At 47.8% G+C, this 23,456-nt stretch overlaps 1 protein-coding gene across 6 annotated transcripts in view; it reads right to left on the bottom strand.

Annotated features, from left to right (window-relative positions):
- NTRK3 (neurotrophic receptor tyrosine kinase 3) overlaps positions 1 to 23,456 on the bottom strand; it is a 239,082-nt gene that overhangs the window by 161,759 nt on the left and 53,867 nt on the right. For all 6 annotated transcript variants that reach the window (XM_026074065.1, XM_026074089.1, XM_026074100.1 and 3 more), the window contains 2 exons: positions 10,056 to 10,124; positions 1,185 to 1,342 (listed from right to left, as the gene is read on the bottom strand). In XM_026074065.1, the coding sequence (XP_025929850.1) occupies positions 1,185 to 1,342; positions 10,056 to 10,124 (227 nt within the window). The remainder of the gene's footprint in view (positions 1 to 1,184; positions 1,343 to 10,055; positions 10,125 to 23,456) is intronic.

Here is a 23,456-nt window from a genome sequence, read left to right as displayed (position 1 = left end):
TCAAACAGAAAAGCTCTCCCCTGGAAGAAAGCATATCAGTGGAACTCCTTTCTCTGCTAGGGGACTATAGGATCAGGGGAGATGCTCACCCTACACACCAGAACATTTGCGTTCACAAATCAGCACCCTGCTGTCCACTCAAGTCTAATAATACCACAGATGAAGTCACCTCTCCTCCCTTCCCTGATCCATAAGGATTTTTTGTTTTTTAATCTTTGAATATTATTCTTCCCATTTGTGGAGGAAATTACAGCGGTCTCTCAAATCTTTTTAGCTCACCCAAATGCAGGCATGCTTTGGCCAATTTCCAGAGCTTAATAAAGGGACATCGTGAACTTGAAAAAAATCACACAAATTCAAATGTGCATGCCATTTGTCTACTTCTGCTACAAGAAACAAAACAAAATTCCTGGAACTGAGGGAGATCATCAGAAAAACACAGCTCTGTTTTTCCTTTTTTCCAGGCTATGAGTTTGACAGATGCTTGTGTATAGACAGTTTAATTGTTCTGCTGATGGTACATGTCCTTCCCATATTCTACAAGGGATGCTTTCCAGTAACAGCAACAGCAGAGCAAAAACTGACACCAAACAAGCAGCTGATGTGTGAACAAGGTGAAGGGGACAAGGAATAACTCTTGAATATGCCTCATGTTGCTCCTGGGGCCATTGGACACTTTTAAACATCAGCAGGAATCAGAAAGAGATATATAGTCACTGCTGCCTCTTCCCTACAGACAGTGGCTTTTGACTGAAGAAATAAAACAAAGCAAATGAATAAAGACATGTATTTCCTAAGAGTAATTACAAGAGATAAGGTGACCATGCCCTTTAACATTATGCTATTTCTAGGATTTGCTAGGCAGAGGAAGAGCAACAAGAAGCATATTCTTGTCAGGGAATGGACTGATCACATGCATTTTGCAGGCAATAGCATTGCAGTGAAAGAAATCCCCCAAATCACCTGATACCTTCAGGCATACAGTCAAAAGCAGTCTTGCATTTACCCAGAAACTATTTTTATCCGCAAACTATGTGGTGTTCTCAACAGTGCGATGCTGTCCCGTGACACCAGCTTCCCCACGGTAACGAGCAATGGAGGTGCTGGTGTTGGGAATGGCTCCTCTCCGGCACGGCTGGAGGGAGAGGGCAATGCTCCTGCAGTGCACGTGGATTTTGCCTTACCGCACTGGGTGATGTTCATATCCTGTAAGCGGATGATGGCCGCGTCCATGTTCATGCAGTACAGCTCCTGATACTGCAGGTTTGCCTCGCCTTTCTCCTGCCAGAGCTGGATCCAGCGGATGTCGCAGCTGCAGTTAAAAAGGTTCTTCTCTAGTCTCCTATAGGCAGAGAGAATGTGAAAAGTGACGGTGGGGTGGGGAAGGATGACCAGGGTCATCGCCCATCTCTTGGGCTCTCCAAGGAGGAACGGGGTCATGGGGCCCTTTGCATGGGCGAGAAAGCTACAGGGAGCTCCTCGAGACCAGAAACAAGAAGAGGTGGCCTGAAGCTGTGGTTCAAACACTGACAAGCCATGAAGACAGTGATAGGAGGATTCTCCAGTCCAGGGGGGCCATTGGCTGGCATGGTCAGGGACAGGGCACGTGGCCAAGGCCAGTAGGATGGAAAGCTCAGGGGTGTGGAGACCCAGCAGAGATTTCCATCACGGGGTTGTGCACTTGGGGAAGGAGGAGGCAGGAGAAGGACTGCCACCACATGGGATGAGAGGTTGTTCTGACCTAACAGAGAATCTCTTTCAAGGTATCTGCCGGGGTCTTCTGGCACACGTTGTTCACATCTCTTCCTATTCCGGAGACGGTTGCTACACATCCACATGTTCACACGTTCTCTTTCATGCACACGCACAAGGTTTTACACCTCCCAGAGCTCCACACTCAGATACACGACACATCTGTCACCACAAAGACCACATATCTGCAACCAGGTCCCACAGCAGTACCGCTGAAAGCATCGAAATATGTACATCTTGGCAAAGGATCAGACAGGACCACACTGCCCCAAAATATTGATTCACATCTTAAAATCCCACTGCTTGTACAGGCCCAAGACTGTGAGGGGGAAAGCACATCTACAGCCCCTCCTGAGTGCTTGGTGAAGCTGGCAGCTCTGCTCCATAGTACACTGCATTAACACAAGCCTCCTGGTGATCTAGGACACAAGCTAATGCACTGGGTATCATGCATTTTAATCAAATCACACAGCCCTGCAACTGAGACCCTGCTGACCTGGCTGGGAGAAATGGAAAAAAAAATCCACTGCCTTTAATGTACTTCATTTAAAATACACTTACATGTGTTTTATATACCAGGAATGTTTATTATTATTGATTTTCCAACCTATTAACCATTTCATTTACATTTTTAAAGCCCTGCAGCTCTCTGCAGAGATGCAAGGAGCATGGGTCCCAGAAGGAAAGGGAACCTAATGCGCAGCTGGGAGGACAGACTAACTTAACAATAGTTTTTGCATGGATAACTTGAGCAAAACAGGAGAAAGGGACAGGACAGAGCGGAATTTCCCCTTTCCATAGCTGGAAAGCAAAAGAAAGCAGGAAGCAGAGAAGCCAACACTGCCAAAGGTGAGCCAAGTCACCCCAAAGCTGAGGGGCATCTCCAAAGATCAAAACATTCCTTCCCACAGCACCTAGATCTCCATGTCACGTGAGGGTAAGCTGTTTCTCTGGTCTGTTCCTTGTGTTACTGCAAAATTCATGCTTCTTTTTACAAAATTAACTGACTAACAGGATTTCCAAACATGTGCAACTGCTGTTCTGTCCATACAGTACTGCCAAAGGAGGGGGGAGGTCTTCTGTTAGCACCTAGGCGTGGTAAACCTGAACCCTAATGACATCACTTTGAATCGCTTCATAGAACGAGATGTCATCTCTGACCTTTTTTAAGAACGAATACTAAGCTAAACTTCACTATGTGGCTTTTTGTTATTGCTTCCCTTGCCTTTCAAAAGAAGCTACACCTTTGTAAGGCAAGTATAAGGCTTAGACAAGAGATCTGAAGGCCAAAACACTAAATTTTAGCTCAGTGATTCAGTGTGATTTGAATGATGAGGTGTTCTCTGCACACTACCATGAGTATTGCTAGGGCCTCATGCAGACTTTGACTCCTCTTAGCATGGACATGAACCCGGAGGCCATGTTCTCCTCAGGACCCAAGGACACTCCTGCCAGCAGCACTGGATGCTCGCCAGGCACAGGAGCGGAGGACATGCTCCCAGAGTTGTGGAACACCATGTGGGTAAGAGCCAAAGACTCCACTAAGAGCCAGTTTGGTAACTGGAGTTGTACCCTGGGTTGAGGCAGAGAGCAGGGGGAGCTTAGATGCAAGGGGAAAGAAATTCTGCTCCACTGCAAATATCATCACAAAATGAGGCTGCCAGGGAGAGCCACTGTCACAGCACTTAAGGGCAGCTCTGTAAGTAATAGAAGGCAGCCTTCCCAGCCCATTGCTAATTCATGAAGGCCCATGAATAATACAGGAGCAGCGTGCTTCAGGGCAGAATTTACCAACGACCTGCCCCAACATCAGTGATGTAACTTGTTCTAATCGAGACCCCCACAGGGGCTTTTGCACAAATTAACTCCTATCACAGGCTGGACATGCCACTGGTAGCTCGTATGGTGTTGCTCTGGGAAGATGCAGCAGGTAGAAGGGGTGTAAGACGCATGCACCAATTTTCCTTTACACTCTTCCCAAAGACACTCTCGACATGCTAGAGATAACTCCCCTCCTTGCTTGGAGTCTGCCTTGCCAGCCAACGCTCTGGAGAGGTGCATGAGATTTCAACACCTGCGCTGGTCTGCACCTGTACTTTCCCCCCCCTGCCCCAAGACACTGAAACACCTTTCTTTTGTCTCAGACCTCCACCTTAGAGTCACAGCCTCGGGGCTTGCGTGGATCATTACAAGCCATGTTCCTTCCATTCCCTCCTCCTGCAAACTCTGTAATGTGTTTGCTCTCTCCCATTATGAATTAAACAAAGGCTGAAAGCAACGGCTGGTCATACGCTGTGCTAATCAGCACTGCATAAACAACGTGAAAGAGGATATAGCTCTCCTTCTCTGAAAGCAAACTGGTAGGACTTGAGCTACACAGTTGCCCACACCCAGCTTGGTCACCGCCTTCCAAGGATACAGTGTCCCTGTTACCTCCAAGTTTCTGCTTGCTGAGATAAACGCATCCCTTCTCTGCAAGAAGGAGAAGCACCTCTGGGAATACAAGGTGCCCTTTGGCAAATGCCCACCGTCTGGCTAGGAGGCATCTCCATATCCCGCAGAGACACCCTCCGTGGCAGGAGAAGGAAGGAAACAGTTGCTGAATAGCACAACAGAGCAGGCCAAGAGAAAAGGGTTTATTTGCTCCAATGATTTTACCAGGCTTTTGGAAACCAAAGGGTCAACAGGGATATCAAAACCAATCACCACTGGCATCATCAGAGCTGTCAGATTGGAAAGGCCAAGGAAGACAGAAGCTGGAGCTGCCTGCCTTGTGATGTAGCAGTACTGGAACAGTTTGAGAAAAGGAGCCAATTTTCTCAGCTATGTCCCCTTCCTCAGCACCCTCTCAAACTTAATTTCACTTAGCTGCTATATGTTTAATAGCCTTATGGGCACTGCAGTGAAACCTAAGGCAAGGAGCTCCTTCCCCATATTCGGCACAGTTTCTTCTGGAAAGGACAAGTAAATCCAAAGGGCATTTTTTCACACATAGCCTTAGCCTGGAAATGTTGCCAAACCACCGCTTGGTTACAGCCACTCAGGAGTTGCACACACTCCCACACCTTCCTGAAAGCCTCATTAAAATAGAAAAAAATGCTTGTGAGAAATAGCAAGCATCACAGCTGTAAGTGAGCTGGGGGCTTTCTGAGTAAGCAGAATTGCTGTCTGCACCAAAGGAGGCAGCCAGCAAAGGAGACTGAACCCGCACACAGGTCAGACCTGACCATCAACCACAGGGCAGAGGCATGCACCAGGATCTGCTCCACACACAACCGCCTCACACAGCGGACACTAGAGCTCTGCTCATGTTTGAGACAGAGGGAAGAACAGGGAGAGTCATGCCCAGCACCATCATTTTAGAAGATGATGACAGAGCTGAAACCCCAGGCCATCTGGACACCAAGTCAATCCAACCATTTTTCACAAGTGCTATACGGGTGGTGTGTAACCTCATCCCAAATTCATGCTGGCTGAGGACAGCTCCAGAGGTACAGAGGACCTAAAAAAAGCTCTCTAAAGCATGCAGCACCATGGGAGGAGCAGAAAAAGATCACTACACCCTTTTTATTTGACTGAGATATTTGGTCAAAACACCAAGGTTACCAGACTATATGCCCCCTCCCCCAACCATAAATACATCTGCCATCTCAGGCTTCCTACAATTAGCAGCCGTAACATAAATGGAAAGGCTTTAGTTGAGCCAGTTGCTGTTCTGCAGCCTGCAAGGCAGACTACAGTGCCAGATGCCAGTGCTGCAGCTTCCAGGTCCAGGCCAGCTCCACTCCTCCCCGGAAAGCTGCACTTACCCCCATCCAGTTCCCCAAGAGCCTCCACCAGAGCAGGATGACATGGGAGAGGGAGGTCACCAGCATCCCAGAAGGTACTGGGACAAGTAGTACTTCACACACATGGCAGGTTTTTTCAGGGTAGGCAGCTAGACAAGATGCACTGTCCCGTGCCTCATCCTCACTAGTCATCAGCTGAAACAAAACTGCCTGCAGCTAAGCCTCTAGGAGGACATTGGAAATCTTTGCCACACTTCTGCCATCTGTGTTGATTCACGCAAAACTACTGTTGAGGTTTGGTATGCTGGAAATTAAAACATTCTCCTACCTGGGGACTCAGACCACCTTGCTAAGCTTCAGTAAAAGAGTGCCCAGTGCAGAGAGAACAAAATCTATTTTCATTTTTCATTTATATTTATTTTCCAGAGCCAGGACTTCTCTCAGGGATCCAGCTAGAATCATTATTTCCAAACCCATGCCAAAAGGGATAGGACAGAAAAGGAAGAGCTTAGAGAGCGATGCATGGTTTCTGAAGGTTGAGTTAGCTCTGCAGAGTAGGCAAGTACCTACTGTTTTGCTACAACTCTATTAGTGTGACTGTTGGCAGCAGTAAGTTATTTAAGCTAGAGGCACATGTGATGTTAACTTGTGCACATAACATTAACAGAGATGCTGCTGTGTCCTGCCCCACCAAAGCCTCTTGCTGTAGCATTGCAGAAACCTACTGCAGGGCAAACTGGCAGTGACTGCTTGTGTTAGAAATGCTGATGGTCTGTGCAGAGCTGCAAGATGTTCAGAACTACAAGGCTTTATACAAGCAAAGATGTAATTGGATCCAGAGTCTTAGGTCTTTCTGGGAAGGAATTTCTTGAAATGTCAGCCCTAAGCTCTCTGAGGACATGACAAAGGAAGCCAAGGACATGACAGAGGAAACCAGCTGTGACTTCTGGATAAGAAAGGCTGTAAGTCCAATGTTTATGAGCTGTTGTATGTGTCAGATGCTTGCCTGTGCACACTTAGCTTCAGACTTAGGAGAACTGTTCACACATTAGCTTCAGCCCTGCCAGTCAAGGTCAGCCCGTGCCATGGGAATTAGGGCTGGAGTTACTGGAAACCATTCCAAGTCTTGCTTATGGCCAGGAGGAAAAAGAAATAATATTTTTTGGAAGTGTGCCTCATTTTTGCCATCCTTTCTTCAGTGAGTCAGCAGGGGAAAAGCTCAGCTCTGTTCAACAAGAAAAGAATCTCTGTCTTAAAGAAATTATCTTCTCTCCTGGCTTGAGATGCCTTGAATGCAACCAGGCAGCTGTTTTAAGCCCCAGGTTCCCATGCACCAGCCTGCTCTCATAGTGTGGCAATGATCTTCATACTACTCTTCAGCTCTCTTCTGCTCTGTGTTCACTTTGAGTGGCTTTGTCAGGTGTTATGTTCCCTGGCATTCTCCATTTCACACCAGTTGTAGTTCCTCCCTCCCAACACCCTCCAGGAGATGATCTCCCCACTGCTTTCTTTATTGCGTGCTCCACTGCTCTGAGTTGCCTCATTGCAGCTTGTGTTTTTGCCTTCGCTGACACTCCTCCCTCTGGATCCTTAGGGACCACAGTGCTGGTCGCATTTGCCTGGCTGCACTGAGACCCAGGACTCGCCCCAGCAGGGTGCTGTTTGACAGGTTGTCCTCTGGTTAACCACTGTAGCACCTGCACCCCTTGAGAAACGCAGCTTTGCCAATGTGGGAAGGGCCCACTTGTCCCCACTGACCCTCCCCACAGATGTAGCCCTCTAGAGAATAGCAAACATGCTAGCATCTCTCCCTCAGATCATCATCTTGCCTCTCCAAGGCCTCACAGAACACCTGCTGCTCAGTCTGTCTTTCTCAAGCCTGCTATCTCTCTGCCTCAGTCTCTTCTGTTCACCTCCTTCCTCCCTTCAAGAGATTTGGCTCACCTTCAAGTTCCTAGTTGATATCAGTCCACAACTTCCTTTCTAGCTTTCACCAGTGTTTCACACTCACTTTATGTAGGCCATGTATTCTGACTCCCTCCCAAATCCTGGAGGCCTCCTTGGAGCTCAGTATGCCACAGAACTTTTCTACTTAACCATCCCCTGCATTTTAAAAAAAGAAAAACACACCCTAAATTTTCCACTTCTACCTATCTATTACTAATTTCTCCCCAACTTTCAGATTTACTTTTGTTCATCAACAGATACAGCCTTTCTACTTCTCAGGGCCATGAACACTCTACAATAGATCTTTCTTTCCCTTATTTTTTACTCCTTAATCTCCAAACATCTTTATGTGAATGAATATTCAGAACCTATAGCTCAGACTACACTTCCACAGCCTTCTCTTGAATGTATCCAAAGTTCTGCAAAACCGTTTTCATGGTCTTGCCCCTGGGGAAGACTTTGCAAGCACATCCCCTTTCCCAATTAACACTGACTTCCTAATGAGTATCAACTAAAATATTCCCCTCCTTCTTTCACGCTTCTGGGAATAGCATTCCCATCTCATTCTACCACCTCCATCTTTCTGATCTATGCTAAGCTAGGTGGAGGGTCTTCAATGAAAAGTGGCACATGAAGGAATATTTGACAAGAAACATCAGTGACAAAGCAATTCATCAGGAAAAAAAAAAAAAAAGGAAAAGAACTTAACTGGGTTCTTACTTCAATGCAGCCAAAGCAAGCCAGACCCTCCAGGCATTCATGGAGCCCCAAGCTCATCTGTACCTTTAAGTTGACCACCTGAGCTCATGCCATGACACGGCTTGCCAAGAACACATCTGCAAAACTGAAAGGGCCTGATGGCAGGCTTGGTATGGCTGAGCTGCAGCACTGCCTCCCTCACTGTGAATTCTGCCAAGCCTCTCTGTAGGAAGCCGCTGACACCACACTTCATAACGACGGTGCTACTTTCCCACCTTCTATCAACTCTTCCTATTAACCAGCCCTGTGATCTTCAGCATTTTTATCCACATTACTTCTCTCATCAATCAGGGCTTGTTACAGCTGAGAAAACCACTCTGAACACAGATCCAACAGGAGCCAAATGACTCAGATCATTTCCGTTTGCCAGTCTGTAGAGCACTGGCTCCAAGTGACTCTGCTGACACAGAATTAAATCAGCTCAAGATGACTAGCATCCCTCTCAGGATCCCTACAGCGGGACAACAGACGAGTCTTGATCTGTACTGTACACCTGCTGTGGACAGGTACACTTTGCTGCCCAAACAACAGCACCTCAGTTCCCTTAGCGGAAGCTGACTGACTTGGATTGACAGACCTAGGACATACCTGAAGAAATGAAATATGACCAAGTGAAACAAAACCACCTAAAAACAGAGCCAGGTTGGAAGTATCCATGTTGATCTGTGGGACACCATTATCCCAAGCCTTAACTCCAAAAATCCCTGCCAGTGTCTCTAGTTCAGGATTGCAGCCCCCATTTGCTCTTCCACTCTTGGATGTCTCTTGGGTAATAACCATTAATCTGAATTTTGCCAGACTGTGCAATGAGAATAAATAAAGGTCTAAGAATACAAATGACTCATGCTATTAAACTTGAAACCTGAGCCAGCCTTTAAAAATATTTAGAGCTGTAATCAGTGAGGAAACAAACTCCAAATTCAGCATTTTTAACTTTGCACACCAGATTCCCCATCAGAAGGGTGTTTCTGTATTTTCTAATATCACTATTAGTATTTTTCATTTAACAATTTGACAGAAATAAAATACGCTGAAGTAACACCAGTGATAACACGCTTGCTCCCACTTGAAAGACTGTCTTTATTCTTTCATAAGTCACTTCTGGCTTACAGTTCTATTGATCATCAGTGAGGATGAATGGAACTTCCCAGGATCCTCTGGGAAAAATCCTACATATATATATATATTTTTTTATACCCACCAAGAAACTATTTCTAAAATTCAAGAAAACAGGTCACCAGGGCAACGTTCCATTGATTTCATGTCCACTTATTCTTCAAGCACAACACTGAATGCTTTATCAATAATTCAGTAGGCTGAAGGCCACTGCTGCCCAGAAGATATCCTGTCTAATCTCCCACACAGCATCTGGGAAGCGACTCAATTGCTAAAGATCGAGGGACTCATTCACCTAAAAAGGAGGGGTGCCATATAAAAAGTGTCATGAGCTAAAGGAATGTAACCACAGATGAACAGTAGGTGAAGATCAAGTCTTTGAGGAGATTCACTCAAAATACAGCCTAGTAAGTATTACTAATGTGTTCCCAGAGTTAGTCAACCAGTTACCACCCCACAAATAACTTGTTCATCATCCCAACATTAATTATCCAGCTGCCATGAATTTGAAAGAAAAGAAGTTCCACTCTGGTGCTTCAATACCCAGGAAACCCTTCCAAGGATGTTTCTGCCCACTGAAGTTTTAGATAATTATTCACAGGTTTCAAAATAGGTCATCTTAGAAATCGTTTAACCTCCTACTTCATTCAGCCTCCCCTCCTCTCCCAGGAGATACCTCAGGATGGAACTTACAGTTCAAAAAGTCTCAGTGTCTGGAAGAGTTGCCATGACAGTGTGGTGAGCCGGTTACCGGAGAGGTCTCTGAAAATTAACAAGAAAAAGAAGTCATGGTAAATAATTCCTTCTGCACCTGGCCTTACTGGGTCCACAGAGCTCATCATTTTCTTCTGTAGAGAGACTGTCAAGCAGTTTAGGACCCAACCTTAGGTTTCATAAAGAAAGATTTTAATGAACCTGAACCAAAATGGATATTTCTCTTTTTTTTTTGTTTCCAAATGGGAAAATGGTTTATATTCTGCTGCAATGTAAAACAAAACAAAACACACACACAGACAGATCGACTCTTGTCACTTGTGTCCAAGAATCAGGAGCTCAACCAACCATAAGCAGAAAGAACAAGCCTAATTTCATTTTCCAAACATGAACAAAATACTAAGTACAAACAAACTTCACGTTAAAAATATTAACATCCAGGTTAAAACGACAGAACCATAATTATCCAAGATACTATCATTAACTTAGAAAGATTCTTAAACTACATAGAATTTGTACATTAACAGCATCCCATTATGGCTCTTTGCTATTTGTACCGAGAGGTACCACTACTATAGCAGCTAACAGCTTCATACTCCTTTCTCCATCTGCCCAAACTTGCAAAAACATAAATATCAACCACCTAGGAAATCCAGCAGACATCTCTTCATCTAAAAGCCAAAAGAGGATAAAAGAGTAAAACCGAATGAAGTACTAAAAGCAAGAGAACAAATGTGTATGGGGCAGACTAACTGAAAAGGTGGCAGGCACAGAAAGAGAAAAGAGCCCTGGGTTTCTAACAGTGTAAGAGGACAATAACAAACCTGCTTTCTGTAACAGGCTGTCCTTCCAGCGGATTCCCTCCAGCCAACGTCAGAAAGGAGGAGCCACACTCTTCCTCCTCTCGGCCAGGAGCCAGCTGGCTGCCCACCCTCACCGCACAACATGTTTCGCACTCCCACAAGACAAGCTTCTGCCACCAAAACCTCATTGTGAAAATCCAAGCTACCAAAGCAACAGTGCTGGGGAGCATGGGGAGGTGCAGACACTCCTCCGGCTCTTGCTGGTGACGCAGGAAGAATTAAACAGTTGAGATGGATCAGAGCAGGTGGAAATTTGTTGGGGGGCTTTTGGAAATGGAAGAAACCACTCAAGGGCCTCTGCTGAACTCCTCAGCTAGCCCTAAGGTGACCAAGCTCAGCACAAGAGGACCATCCAGACCTGTCCCTCCTCAGAGCTGGGTCTTACAACCTTTGCTGATACCTGTTGATAGCATTAACCTGTTTTTCCTCATTCCAAAAGCCAGATTACAGAAACTAGTCCCAGTCTAGGGACTGCCAGCCCACATAGGGGGAAGCATGGTCACAAGCTTTTGCAGAAATCCAAAGTCATCCCATACCCGTGCTAGCATTCAGAGCTACAGAAAACATGGGAAATGGTTTGGAAGCAATGCCTCACCTTCACTGTATCTAGTCCTATTCCCATCAGTTGTCTCCCACCCCTGGTACGCCAGGCCTAGGTAGGCACTACGGCTCATCATACACGTCTGCACCCTGGCTGCAGAGACCATCCGCACTGCTACCCCGCTCACTACAGAGGGTGGGGAAGCACCAGAGGCATGAATGAGAGGCCCAGAGTCTCATTAAATCAACAGCTGGTTGAAGGAGAGATGTGGGACAAAGTGGCACAGAGGCAACAGCAGGCAGCCAAGTCTGTGCCGGGCTCGGCCTGGAATCCCCGTTCAATTTGGAGAAACGTGATAAAAACAAGACAGTAAATCCCAGAACCCACTGGTGCGGGTTGGAGGAGTGAGAATTTGGGCTGTAAGATTCATTTTTCTGCTTACCCTAGATTAAAGGGCAGTAAGCGGCAACAGCAGAAGCCTGTCAGGCTGGTGGAGAGACAACATGGCCTCTGAACTCATTCTGCTTCGTAGGAGCCAGACAATTCCCTCCAAGGAGGGGGGCAAAGAAGGAGCCCTGTGACAGCGACACGTTACAGCACCATCCTCTCAGCCCAGCGAGGCCGAGACCCAGGGACCCACACCTCACCCTCAGATTCAGGGCTCGCAGAGGACATGCTACCCAGCAACGGGCAAGGAAAAAGTAACTTTGGACAATTCCGTGCTGCTCAGACTCCGATTTGCAGAGAGAGATTGCAAGAAGAGTGCATGTGAGAAGTCACCTAGCTGCTGCCAACCTACCCAACCAAACCCCCATGCCAAACTCTGCAATTAGGAGTGGGGAAGCCCTGCAGCTCACCAAGCAAACCACCTCAAAGGCTCTCCTCGACTCCAGCAGAAGGATAAGTGCCAGCAAACGCCATGCCGGCACAGCGCTACATCATTAAATTCTGGCTCTGCCTCACATCAGACTATCCCGCTGCGTAAACTGCCGCAAACCACAGGTACCTTAGTTCACATGACTAAGATCCCACCACTCCTAAGGCTTTAGACAAATTGCTACCAGCTTCCAACAAAGTTTAGAAAGGCAGCAATAATAGCTCGTGAAACTAAAGGAAGGGGTGAGATTGCAAGCCTTCCCCCTTATCCAACCCAGAGCACCTGGGCACTTTGCAAAGACAGATGAAAAGTAGGAGGGGAAGGAACATCTTGCTGCTACAGAAAAGCTAGACAGTAAATTCCCTCCCCCAGCAAAGAAGGAAGAAGGAAGTGAAAAGGGGGATGCATGAGAGACAGCAAGATGTGGGAGAGAGGCAGAGATGCAGAGGAGGGAGTGAATCTTGCTGGAATGTCCTTTCTCAAAGGTCATGTTTTGCTACATTAGGCAGAAATGTCAAGAGAAAATTGGATTCTGAAAGAGAAGAGAAAAAACAACAGGCTTTCCACGCAAATAAGGGAATCAAAAATAGCATGATCATGTTATTACAATTTAGGGCACAGAGAGATGGAGAAAGGAAACATCCTCACTATTGCAAGAAGCTTTGCCAGGCAGATGTGCTCCACTTCTTGTCTCTGTCAGTCCCTGGAAATCAACTCCTACCTCCCTCCTCCCCTAAAAAACCCAAACCATGCCAAGCCTCAAGCAAGGAGGAGATACATCTTCACTTGCATGCATCTGGCAGGAGATACTCCTCTAAAAAGGAAGAGACGCCATCCGATCCAACTGTTAGCATCTGCAGGACTTGTCAGGAGGGACACATATTAACAGCTCCCATTTCAGGAGATCAGCCAGAAGACACATAGGGAGAGATGCGTTTGTCATTGGAAATGGGTACTTAGGATGCTTTAAAATGTCAGTAAGGTTCTTGTAAAAGGCCCCTGACCTCAGCAGGTAGAAAGAAAGGGGCTACACACATAAGTACACATTAAAAATACATCATTTAGTTACAAAACCAAATACTCCAAAGGTCAGAAATGCCAGGACTAAGGTTAGTCACGCAAAAAGTACACTTGCTGACACAAAAGATACAGAGATACTATGGAAAGAAACCTTGCTGCACAACATTGATTTCTCCCCAGAAGAGATCCATCCTGTGTACTGGATGCAGGGAGGGGGGTGCACATGCACAGGCACCCCCCTTCCCTGCATCCTGGGGCAGGTTTCCTGGGGAAAATAACACATGATTATGTAATTAGAGACTGTTATCACAGTGCATGCACACAAGGAGATTAAATTATGGCTCCACGGGCGAACTGGGCTCTGGCAATTTCTAACTTCTGGTCAGACATGCAAGCTTCCCACTGTGCTCTAGCCTTGGTTGTGCACATGGAGTTTCCCAATGTCTTATAAAGAGTGAATGGGGAGGATTAGGGGGAAAAGGAAGCCAATTCCCTCCAGATATTCCTCTATCCACTCAGTCCCTGCCATGATCGTCAAAATCAACCTCCACTGCTTGAGCCACTCCTAAACACTTCTCAGCCCCAATCTCTTTATCCAAATTTCCCATGATGCTCTCAGCCTTTATGTCCTCCCATGCCAATCCCAGTGTCCCAACAAAAGCTTCCACTCATCCCCCTATCCCCTCTCAAATAGTCTTTCCAAAACTTCTCCCTTTATTCTCCTGCAAGCCCTTCATCCAACAGTATCAAGAGCTGCTCTTCCTTCTATTAGCTAGGCAAGGCAAAATCCCCAGAAAAAAAGAGACAGGGGCCATGGCATGACCTACAGCAAGGCTAGAACACACTGGTTGCATGTTCAGGCAATTTACCTGGGAACGCCGCAGAGGTCTCTAAGCACTAACAAATGAGATTTTTTAATTGAGCTGAGTTTCGGCAGAGTTTCATGGGGAGAGCAAAACCAAAGTCTTTCACGCAAAAGCCACCCTTTGGCAGTTTCCCAGCTCCAGAAAATTAGGGTGCAGGTGCTTCGTGAAGGAAGCTTCGCCAAAATTTTTTTCACTTGAGCAGAAAAGCCCATTTTTTTTCCCTATCCACTCCCTCAAACATCTGAACAGGTTTTGTTTGAAATTTAAAAAGAAATAATAAAAACAAACTCAGCCAGGAGCAGACACCCAACACAGAAAACTTCAACCTGAGTGATTAAAATTTGGCAGCTATAGGAAAGTGAAAACAGTCTTAAAACAGAGCATGCCAGACAACCTTTATAACAGACTGTGTATCAGCTCCACCTGTAATAAAATATGGCATATCACACAGAGGAAACAGGGGAGAAGTAGCGAAAAGCCTTCAGAGCGTATTTCATGGTTGCAAACACGAGTCCGTCTTCCTCAGGATAAACCTGGCTATGAGCACTTTCATAGCACGTTTGAACATAGACAAGCTCAGGAAGTGTGGGTTAGATGAGTGGACAGGGAGGTGGATTGAGAACTGGCTGAATGGCAGAGCTCAGAGAGTTGTGCTCAGTGGCACAGAGTCTAGTTGGAGGCCTGTAGCTAGCGGTGTCCCCCAGGGGTCAGTCCTGGGTCCAGTCTTGTTCAACTTCTTCATCAATGACCTGGATGAAGGCACAGAGTGCACCCTCAGCAAGTTTGCTGACGATACAAAACGGGGAGGAGTGGCCGATACGCCAGAGGGCTGTGCTGCCATTCAAAGAGACTTGGACAGGCTGGAGAGGTGGGCAGAGAGGAACCTCATGAAATTCAACAAAGGGAAGTGCAGGGTCCTGCACCTGGGGAGGAATAACCCCATGCAGCAGTACAGGTTGGGGGTTGACCTGCTGGAAAGCAGCTCGGCTGAGAAGGACCTGGGAGTGCTGGTGGACACCAAGTTAAGCATGAGGCAGCAATGTGCCCTTGTGGCCAAGAAGGCCAATGGTATCCTGGGCTGCATCAGAAAGAGTGTTGCCAGCAGGTCGAGGGAGGTGATTCTCCCCCTCTACTCAGCCCTGGTGAGGCCACATCTAGAGTACTGCGTCCAGTTCTGGGCTCCCCAGTACAAGAGGGATGTGGCACTACTGGAGCAAGTCCAGCGAAGGGCCACAAAGATGATTAGGGGACTGGAGCATCTCTCTTATGAGGAAAGGCTGAGAGAGCTGGGCCTGTTTAGCTTGGAGAAGAGAAGGCTGAGAGGAGATCTTATCAATGTGTACAAGTATCTGAAGGGAGGGTGTCGAGAGGATGGGGCCAGACTCTTTTCAGTGGTGACGAGCGACAGGACGCGAGGCAATGGGCACAAACTGAAACACAGACACTTCCATCTTAACATGAGGAAAAACTTTTTCACTGTGAGGGTGACAGAGCACTGGAACAGGTTGCCCCGAGAGGTGGTGGAGTCTCCTTCTCTGGAGATATTCAAAATGCGCCTGGATGCAATCCTGTGCAATGTGCTCTAGGTGACCCTGCTTGAGCAGGGGGGTTGGACTAGATGATCTCCAGAGGTCCCTTCCAACCTCAGTGATTCTGTGATTCTGTGATTCTGTGAACTGCTGCTTTGTCATGTGACTTATTATCCATCACCTCCAAGACCCTATTTTCCATAGAAAGAGAGGAAGTGTTTAGAAATAGATGCCAGGGTCCTTTTCCCTCTAGAGTAGGTTTCCAGGGGAGGGCTGGGGAAGGCAGTTTTGCAGAGCATGTTTCTATCTAGACAGCCAGCAAAATGCATGACCTTCTTGTGATCCAAGCTCAACAACCTTGCTGTCCTCAGACTGTACTGGGTAGTCATGCTACTAAACCTCCTGGTTTTCAGGTGGATCATGACCTGATAACCCAACCACCTCTCTCCATCAGCAACTCCACACATGACTCAGAGGTGGACTGTTATCACTGAATGACAGCAAAATCCCAGTTATTGCCTTCTGCCTCCACCCAGCCTCCCTTTACAGGTCAGGAGGGTAGATGTTCATGTCCTGCAGTGCCATTGCGCACTCTGAGGCAACTTGTACATCCTGTCAGAGGTAGCTGCCTTTCAGGACAGGCTCATATATACCCTGAGCACTGCAGAAACCTCCCTGAGGAAAGGCAGGAGAGAAATATAAGGTGATCATGAGTGACAGATGGGGCAAGGAGGCACATCTGCTGAACAGGCTTCTGCCTGCTGTGCTAGCAGAGGTAGAGGGGTGGATGGGGGTGTGTGTGTGTGTGTGTGTGTGTGTGTGTGTGTGTGTCTGCATGCGCCTGTGTTAGAGGGGGATAAAAGAAGAGTCTGGATCCGCACAGCCCAGAACAATTGGACTTCAGTGGAAAAGGAAAAGGCATGTTTTCTTTTCCCGCAATTAACCAGCATCCAAGAAGAGTTTTCACTACTAAAGCCATTTTTATTCAGCTAAATTAAGTCAGATGCCTCATTAATGACACCAACAAGCAAGAGCCCCTGTAATTAAACCGTAAACTATATTATGTGGTTCAGTCCAACCCAATGGCAGAAATGCTGCTGCTGGGGAGGGGCTCTCTTCACCTGTCCCTCCTCCACACATCTCTCCTTTCTCCACTTGCCCTTGTTTCCAACCTGACACATTTACTTCTGCATGGGAGACGTTTTTCACACATTTTAATAACACGGTGCTACTCTGAAAAATCTGATGAGGGGGATTAACTGTACAGAGCAGCTGGGGGAAGGGGGGTGAGGGAGCGCAAGCGACCACCCGGCATAAATTAGAGGCAAAACTCACATCCTCAGCTGTGCTCCCCCATGCTGGATATGCCAGTGGCCTCGCGCTTGGTGTTTGATATTCGCCATACTCTGGGCATCCTGTAAGGTGCAGCAAGCGCTTCCCATCACTGTGCTGCTCCCAGGGAGGCTGGCTGGGTGCTGGCAGGCTGTGGGAGAAGGCAGCACTGGTGGTGCCAAGGGCTGCTGTAGAGTAGACATAGCGGTAGCTCCTCCATCCTGCCTTCATTTCTGCAACAGCTAAACCACTGAACTCTCTGAACCTTATGTCCTATAAGTCAGGCAAGGTATCTCTTTGACTCCTCAGGCCGTTTGAGCTCAGACATGGGTAGGACATCTCAGGTGGCAGTTTTCCCTGAGGCCCACTTCCCATTTTTGCGCCTGACTCCAAGGGGACACCCGTCTGCTGTCCAACACACCACTGGCAACAGTGGGGCTCAAGAGAGACACGCCCCTGTGGGAACCATGAACCAGAGGGGTCCAAACACACTGGTCCAGAACTCTGCCCAACAAAGCCGTGTTCATTTTCCAACAGAGAGTAAAATCACTGAAGCACCTAAGGGGTTAAGCCAGACTCCTCCAACTCAGAAGGGCAGGGAAGCTGACTTTTGGAAACACGACACAAGCCCAGCTGCCCACGCGGCCCACGTGCCAGCGTCACACTGCACCTCACCGCTGACGAGCGCCAGATCCCCCAGACACGAGCCTCGTTCCACAACACTGGAGAATTGTTCTCTGACTTGTTCGTCTCCGCCGAAGGAATGCAACGGCCTCTAAAAGCAGCACCACACTCTTCCAATCCCCTGCCCTGCCCTATCCTTTGCCCTCCCTTCACTTCCTGTTTAGTAAGCAGCTTTACTCATTAAGAGGAAAAATATACTGTCCTTCCTTAATGAATGTGTTAAAATTACCCCAGTAAGTCTCAGAAGATGCAGAAGTACAGGCCTCACCACGAATCAGGCTCTGCAAATATTAGACTCAATTGAAATCTCAGCTCAGCACAAAGCCCCAGCAGGCCACGTTTGAGATAGAGCCTGCAAAAACACTGGGCAATGCCAAACATGTGCAAGCCTCACACATGGAAAGCATTTGAGTTAGCAGAACAAGACTCGGTGTTAAACTGATAAGACCAAGGGCTTGTAGCTGCCAGCAATTCTCTCATTTGTGCTCGCAGCCCAGACTCAGCACCAGGAAGCACGTACTAGTGGGATGAAAGAGTACGGCAATACAGAGATCCTCCCAGCCATGATCCTGCATTACCTACAGCCCCTTAGAAACCCCCTGGCCTTTACTGACCCCAAACGCAGCCAACTAAGAAAGCCTCCATGGCTCAAATCTTCCTTTGCAAGTTTGGACAACGTAACAGACTCCACTGTCACATCTAAGGGTATTGTACTGTGCCTTGAGCTTTGTAAGGCATCTGAATGCAACCACAGAGCATGTCCCATCACCTTATCTCATTCTCCCCAGATTAGTTCTTGTTCTAGTGCTAGAGCCAGAATTTGCAATAATTTCATAGACTCAGAGATGGTTGTCAAGCTTCTGCATCGGAGGAGAACAGGCGACCATCACTAGCACTGACACAAAAAGAGACTTTTCAAAATGTACAGCCCTGGGTCCCTGGAGATGCAATGCCAGAAGGGAGAAACAAGACACCCCAATCACACTCCTCCTGTATTTGCTGGTTTCAAGACCTTCATTTGTATATCCCAACTGTTATTGAAACAGGATCGAAGGGGGTGGGAGGGGTGGTCTTTCTCATTGTTCTTTAAACAATAGCATTAAAAACAAAACCACAGTTGCACAGCAAGTCAGAGACAGAGGAAGGAGGTGTACAGGCACAGTGGCAACACACCTCCTGTCACAGCGCTCTTGCACGAGACACTAGCAGCACATCTGCCGCACGCCTCTCCTCCCACTGCCTTTGCCAATGCAATGCGCCATGATAGCAAGATATCTATTGCTGCCACTTTTGTCCCAGTGCATCCCAAAACACATTAAAGGCCACTTTAAAGGCCATATCCAGCCCTGTGATGTTCCCACACCCTCCAAATTGGCTATAAGGCATCTCCCAGCTGCATCAAGCTTTATTTGGAGACAAGATCACACCCCAGAGCTAATCATTGCTCACAGTTTGGGTTCAGCCCCTGGTACAGATGGGAACCAGTCACCAGATGTGAATAATGCTGTCCCTATGCTTTGAGGCAGATCAGATGCAGGAATCCAGCCCTCTCGATTACACTTGTCTCTCCTTTGCTGTGTGCTGTTTATGCTGCTCTTCTCTAAAGACATCTGGGCTCTCAGAGGACTTGAGGAAAGGTTAAAAGCTGGGTCAGCCCTGCAGTTGCTTTACCTTTGCCTGCCAGCTTCCCTGCAGGGCAGAGTCCAACAGCATTCATGAAACATGCCAGTCTTCTGCTCAAGGAAAAGGAAAATCTGCTTGCAACAGGCAAGAGCCCTTCCCCACGGCTTCCCTCCTGCTGCTGAGGCATCCCCAGGGCTGCTCTGCCCCGCACCCCTATCTCCTCTCTCCTGAACCCAAACTATGGTAATTTTAGATCCGTCAAACTTGGAATACAACTGTACAGTGGGCTCTTTCCTGCTTCAATGCACAGAAATAATACTGGAGATTTGTGCCGATAGAGAACAAGGGGTGCCAGCTGACAGCTCCAGTGAGGGGCTGGGTTTATCGTGCCTGCTTGCTTCAAATTGCATGTTTCTTCAAGATAGGAACAGAAAATGACTGGGGAATGCCTCCCACTCACAGGTTTCCAGCAGGTCTAGGGCAAACCAGACCACCATGCGACAGAAGAGAGCTCTCTGCCGCACAGAACACAGCAGAAGCATGAGAAAACTGTCTGGAAAGGGCAACAGCACCCGGAGGGCATTTTTCAGCACCTCAGAGTACAGTGACACTAGAGCCCAAACATGTACTCCTCAAAGGCTCTCATGTTTCTGCCCCACCACTTTCCTCTGGGGCGATACTCAAATGGCAAGGTCAGTAGCTCAGGCAGCACCATCCCAGTAACCATCCACTAAGGGTCATCCCTAATGCACAGGTAGGCACTGGGGAGATCCCAGGCTGGGGCAGTTTGACAAGGTCAACAGCCAAAAGTCTGAACTGCAATGTGTTGAGCACAGAGCCTCTAGGACAGGGTCTTTCCTCCCCTCCCTCCTGAACTAGGTCTGTACTCTCTCAGTTGTTACAGACCTACCAGCCCTCGCATCATTTTTTTTAAATTAAATATAAAAGTCCATCCTCTCCCAACATTCAATTCCCAGAAAACAACGAGCCCTGAACAACCTCAAGCACTGCTCTTCCAGGGGTAAAGGTAAGAGTAACTGCCAGGCCTCAGCTGGGTTTGGCTTGCCTCAGGGAGGAATGCCGGGGCTGATCTGGCCTGGGATTGTACCAGAGGTTCTGCAGAGCCTCCAAAGGAAAGAGGGGGGTATATGTGTGCATGTGTGCACATGTGTGTGTGCATGTCCCAGCAACAGCAAAACAGGGCATAAGGCGGGCTAAGCTCTCGGCAGACACTGCTAAATGGTTTCCAATTAATTAACTGATTACATGATAGAACAGAAGGGGATTCAAGTGAGTGCTGTTGACCTTTAAGAATAATTAATATCATCAGGATCGCAAAACTCGTCCAGGAAAAATGATTAGAAACATCCTAATATTACCTCCAAAGCCAAGTCAAAGCAGGAGAGGAAGGTTCTGGTTAGTTTAGAGGTGCAGTTCCCAAGCATTTGCTAGCAGCCCCATTTCTTCCTTAAACTTGTCTTCCCTGTAGAGCTTTCTCTCCCCCCTCCCCCTCACGCTTCTCCCCTATCCCAGACAGCCTTCCCTCTCCTCTCCATATCCATTCTCCCATCACCTTTTCTACTCATCTCCTTTCTTCTCCATTTCAGTTCTCTCACCTAAAGATTTCTTCTTGCTCCAATCCTTCCTTGCAAACTTCCCTCTCCAGACTAGTTCCCATCCCTCCTGCAGCTGCATCCCACCCCCTCCTTGTCTTCACTCAGCCCTATGTTCTTGACCTTCCTGCACTTCAGGAAGGATCCCTGGTCCTTCCCTCTATGACACAGATCCACTTTTTATCTCTAGTCACCATCAGCAACTTCATGTGCTGATCACAGGTAAGGTCTACACACAACCCCAAAAACTTGCTTTTCCTCAGCAATCAAACCCATCATAGAGGCTGTTCTAGGAAGCAGATATGAATAACAGATGCACAGAAACAAGAAGGTGAAAGACGGGGAACTCATGACTCCCTTTTCTCCCACTAGGCCTCCCCAAGTGTGTGAATACTCCCACTTTGCTATGGTTTCCTCTCTTCACCTTTCTCTGTTCACTTGGCCACACAGGTTCTGCACAGGGAGAGTGGCTGGAAAGCCGCTGTGCTGAGCGGGAACTGGAGTAGAAAGGGTCCCAGGGAGAAGGTCGAACAGATTCCCTGGAGGGAAAGTTGCATGAGCAACCAATGCCTCTCATGAGGAAGCCTAAAAAAGCCACAGCCCTGGAATAAAACCTGCCTTTGCAGCAAATAAATTTCCTCCACTGCTTATTATTGTGAAAACTTCTGTGGCTTGACACTCTACTAAATTATAGATAAAAGGAAAAATGGTCTTCATGAGCTCAGAAAAGCAGGCTGCTCTGCCAAAGAGCTGTGTTCACACCAGCTAATGAAAAGAAAGCCTGCTATTAGCCTGCAGCACTCGCCCCAGCCTCTCTGCCAAGGGAAGCGGAGCTACCTGCTTCCACAGTGTAGGGTGCCTGGGAATGAGTGGCTAGACACAGCAGGAAATGCAGGATGAGGGGGCAAGGGACCAAGAGCCAGAGAGTGTGGCGGGGGAAGCAGGCTGGCAAGGGCAGGCACACGTGAGGGGAAAGGCAGGGAGGAGAGGGTGCAAGGCTGTACTTCTCCAAAGGGACCTTGCTGTCAGCCAGCAGAGATGGCAGCTGCCACCTCCCTGCTGTGCAGAGGCTCCTGGCCACAGCAGGAGGCAAGGCTGATGTACTCCAGCTATGCCTCAAAAGGCGAGAAAAACACTCAGCCTACGAGACAAACAGCATCAAGCAGGGAGCTGGCTTGCTCCAAGCCGCAGGTTCCCTCTGGGTGCCACAGGGCAGGGAAGGGGAGCTGGGAGGCAGCAGATGCCTGGGAGTGCATCTGAGCTTAGGAGGAGCCATTAGGCAGAAACGCTCCTGCTGGCACAGCTGAGCACACACCAAGGAGACACATCCCTAGAAGAAACCCCCTACAGCTGTGCCTGAAGCTTGGTATGGTGCCCTTCGTTGTGGTCTCAGACACAGCTACCTGATGGGGACTGCGAACTGGTGGTGACTTAAGGCAGTTACAGTCCAGCAAACCCTGCTCATTTATAACCTTCCCAAAAGCAGAAACTCATTTTGTCCTTGACAATTAGCTCTGGCAGAGAAAACGCACAAAATTGGATGGAGTGATTATGCTTTTCCTGCTCTTCCCAATGCATGCTGTGCTTAAACAGGAAAAGTATCTTTCTTCCACCCTTTACCTTCAAGCACTGGTCATCAACAAGGATATTTTTAAAGTGAAAAGAATAATCACCATAAAGCACAACAGCCTGACAGTCAAACTAGAGCAGGCATTTCTTCATTATTCTGAGACAGCAAATTACCCACAATTATCAATGCAAACAACTGGATACAACAAATGCTTAGCCAAATCCCATGGGTTGTAGTTGCAATGAGGTTAGATGGCAATCCTTCCTAGAGAGCTACTCATGTGAATAACCCATTGATAGCAGCAGGGTACTGCAGGATGATTCCTTTTACGCTGCAGAACAAAACCAGTGCCAGGGAACCACTGCAGTTTAGAAAGTTTAGAATACATTCATCATAAACAGACACGTCAGAAGACTTGTTTCATAAAGGGAGGAATGGGGGGGGGGGGGAAGTGCTGGCAGCAAAACCTAGCTGGTCATTCCTCAGATAGACTCACACCTGGTTCCTAGAAATATGGTTGCACCTGCAAGCCAGGTGTGCACAGCTGCTGATCCATTCACTGCACTTGAACAGCAGGCCAGAGCTGTGTCTGGAAAGAGGAAAGACGTCATTCAAAGAGAAGGGGAAAGGAGGCAGGGAGACCAGGCTTAGGTCAGATGTAGGGAGGTCAGGAGGCCAAGCTGCAGGGCCAGGAGACTGGGGCTGGACTGGAGGCAGGGTGGTCAAGCTGCAGGCACCAGGACTAAAGACTGATGGACTAGAGCTTGAGCTTCAGGCAGAGAGGTCGCAGCTTCAGGCAGAGAGGTCGCAGCTTCAGGCAGAGAGGTCGCAGCTTCAGGCAGAGAGGTCGCAGCTTCAGGCA

Source organism: Apteryx rowi, unplaced genomic scaffold, assembly GCF_003343035.1.
Source record: "Apteryx rowi isolate R43461 unplaced genomic scaffold, aptRow1 scaffold_11, whole genome shotgun sequence".
NCBI classification, from domain to species: domain Eukaryota; kingdom Metazoa; phylum Chordata; class Aves; order Apterygiformes; family Apterygidae; genus Apteryx; species Apteryx rowi.
Note: the sequence above shows the minus strand (reverse complement) of the source record. Positions and strands in the feature narration are given on the sequence as shown.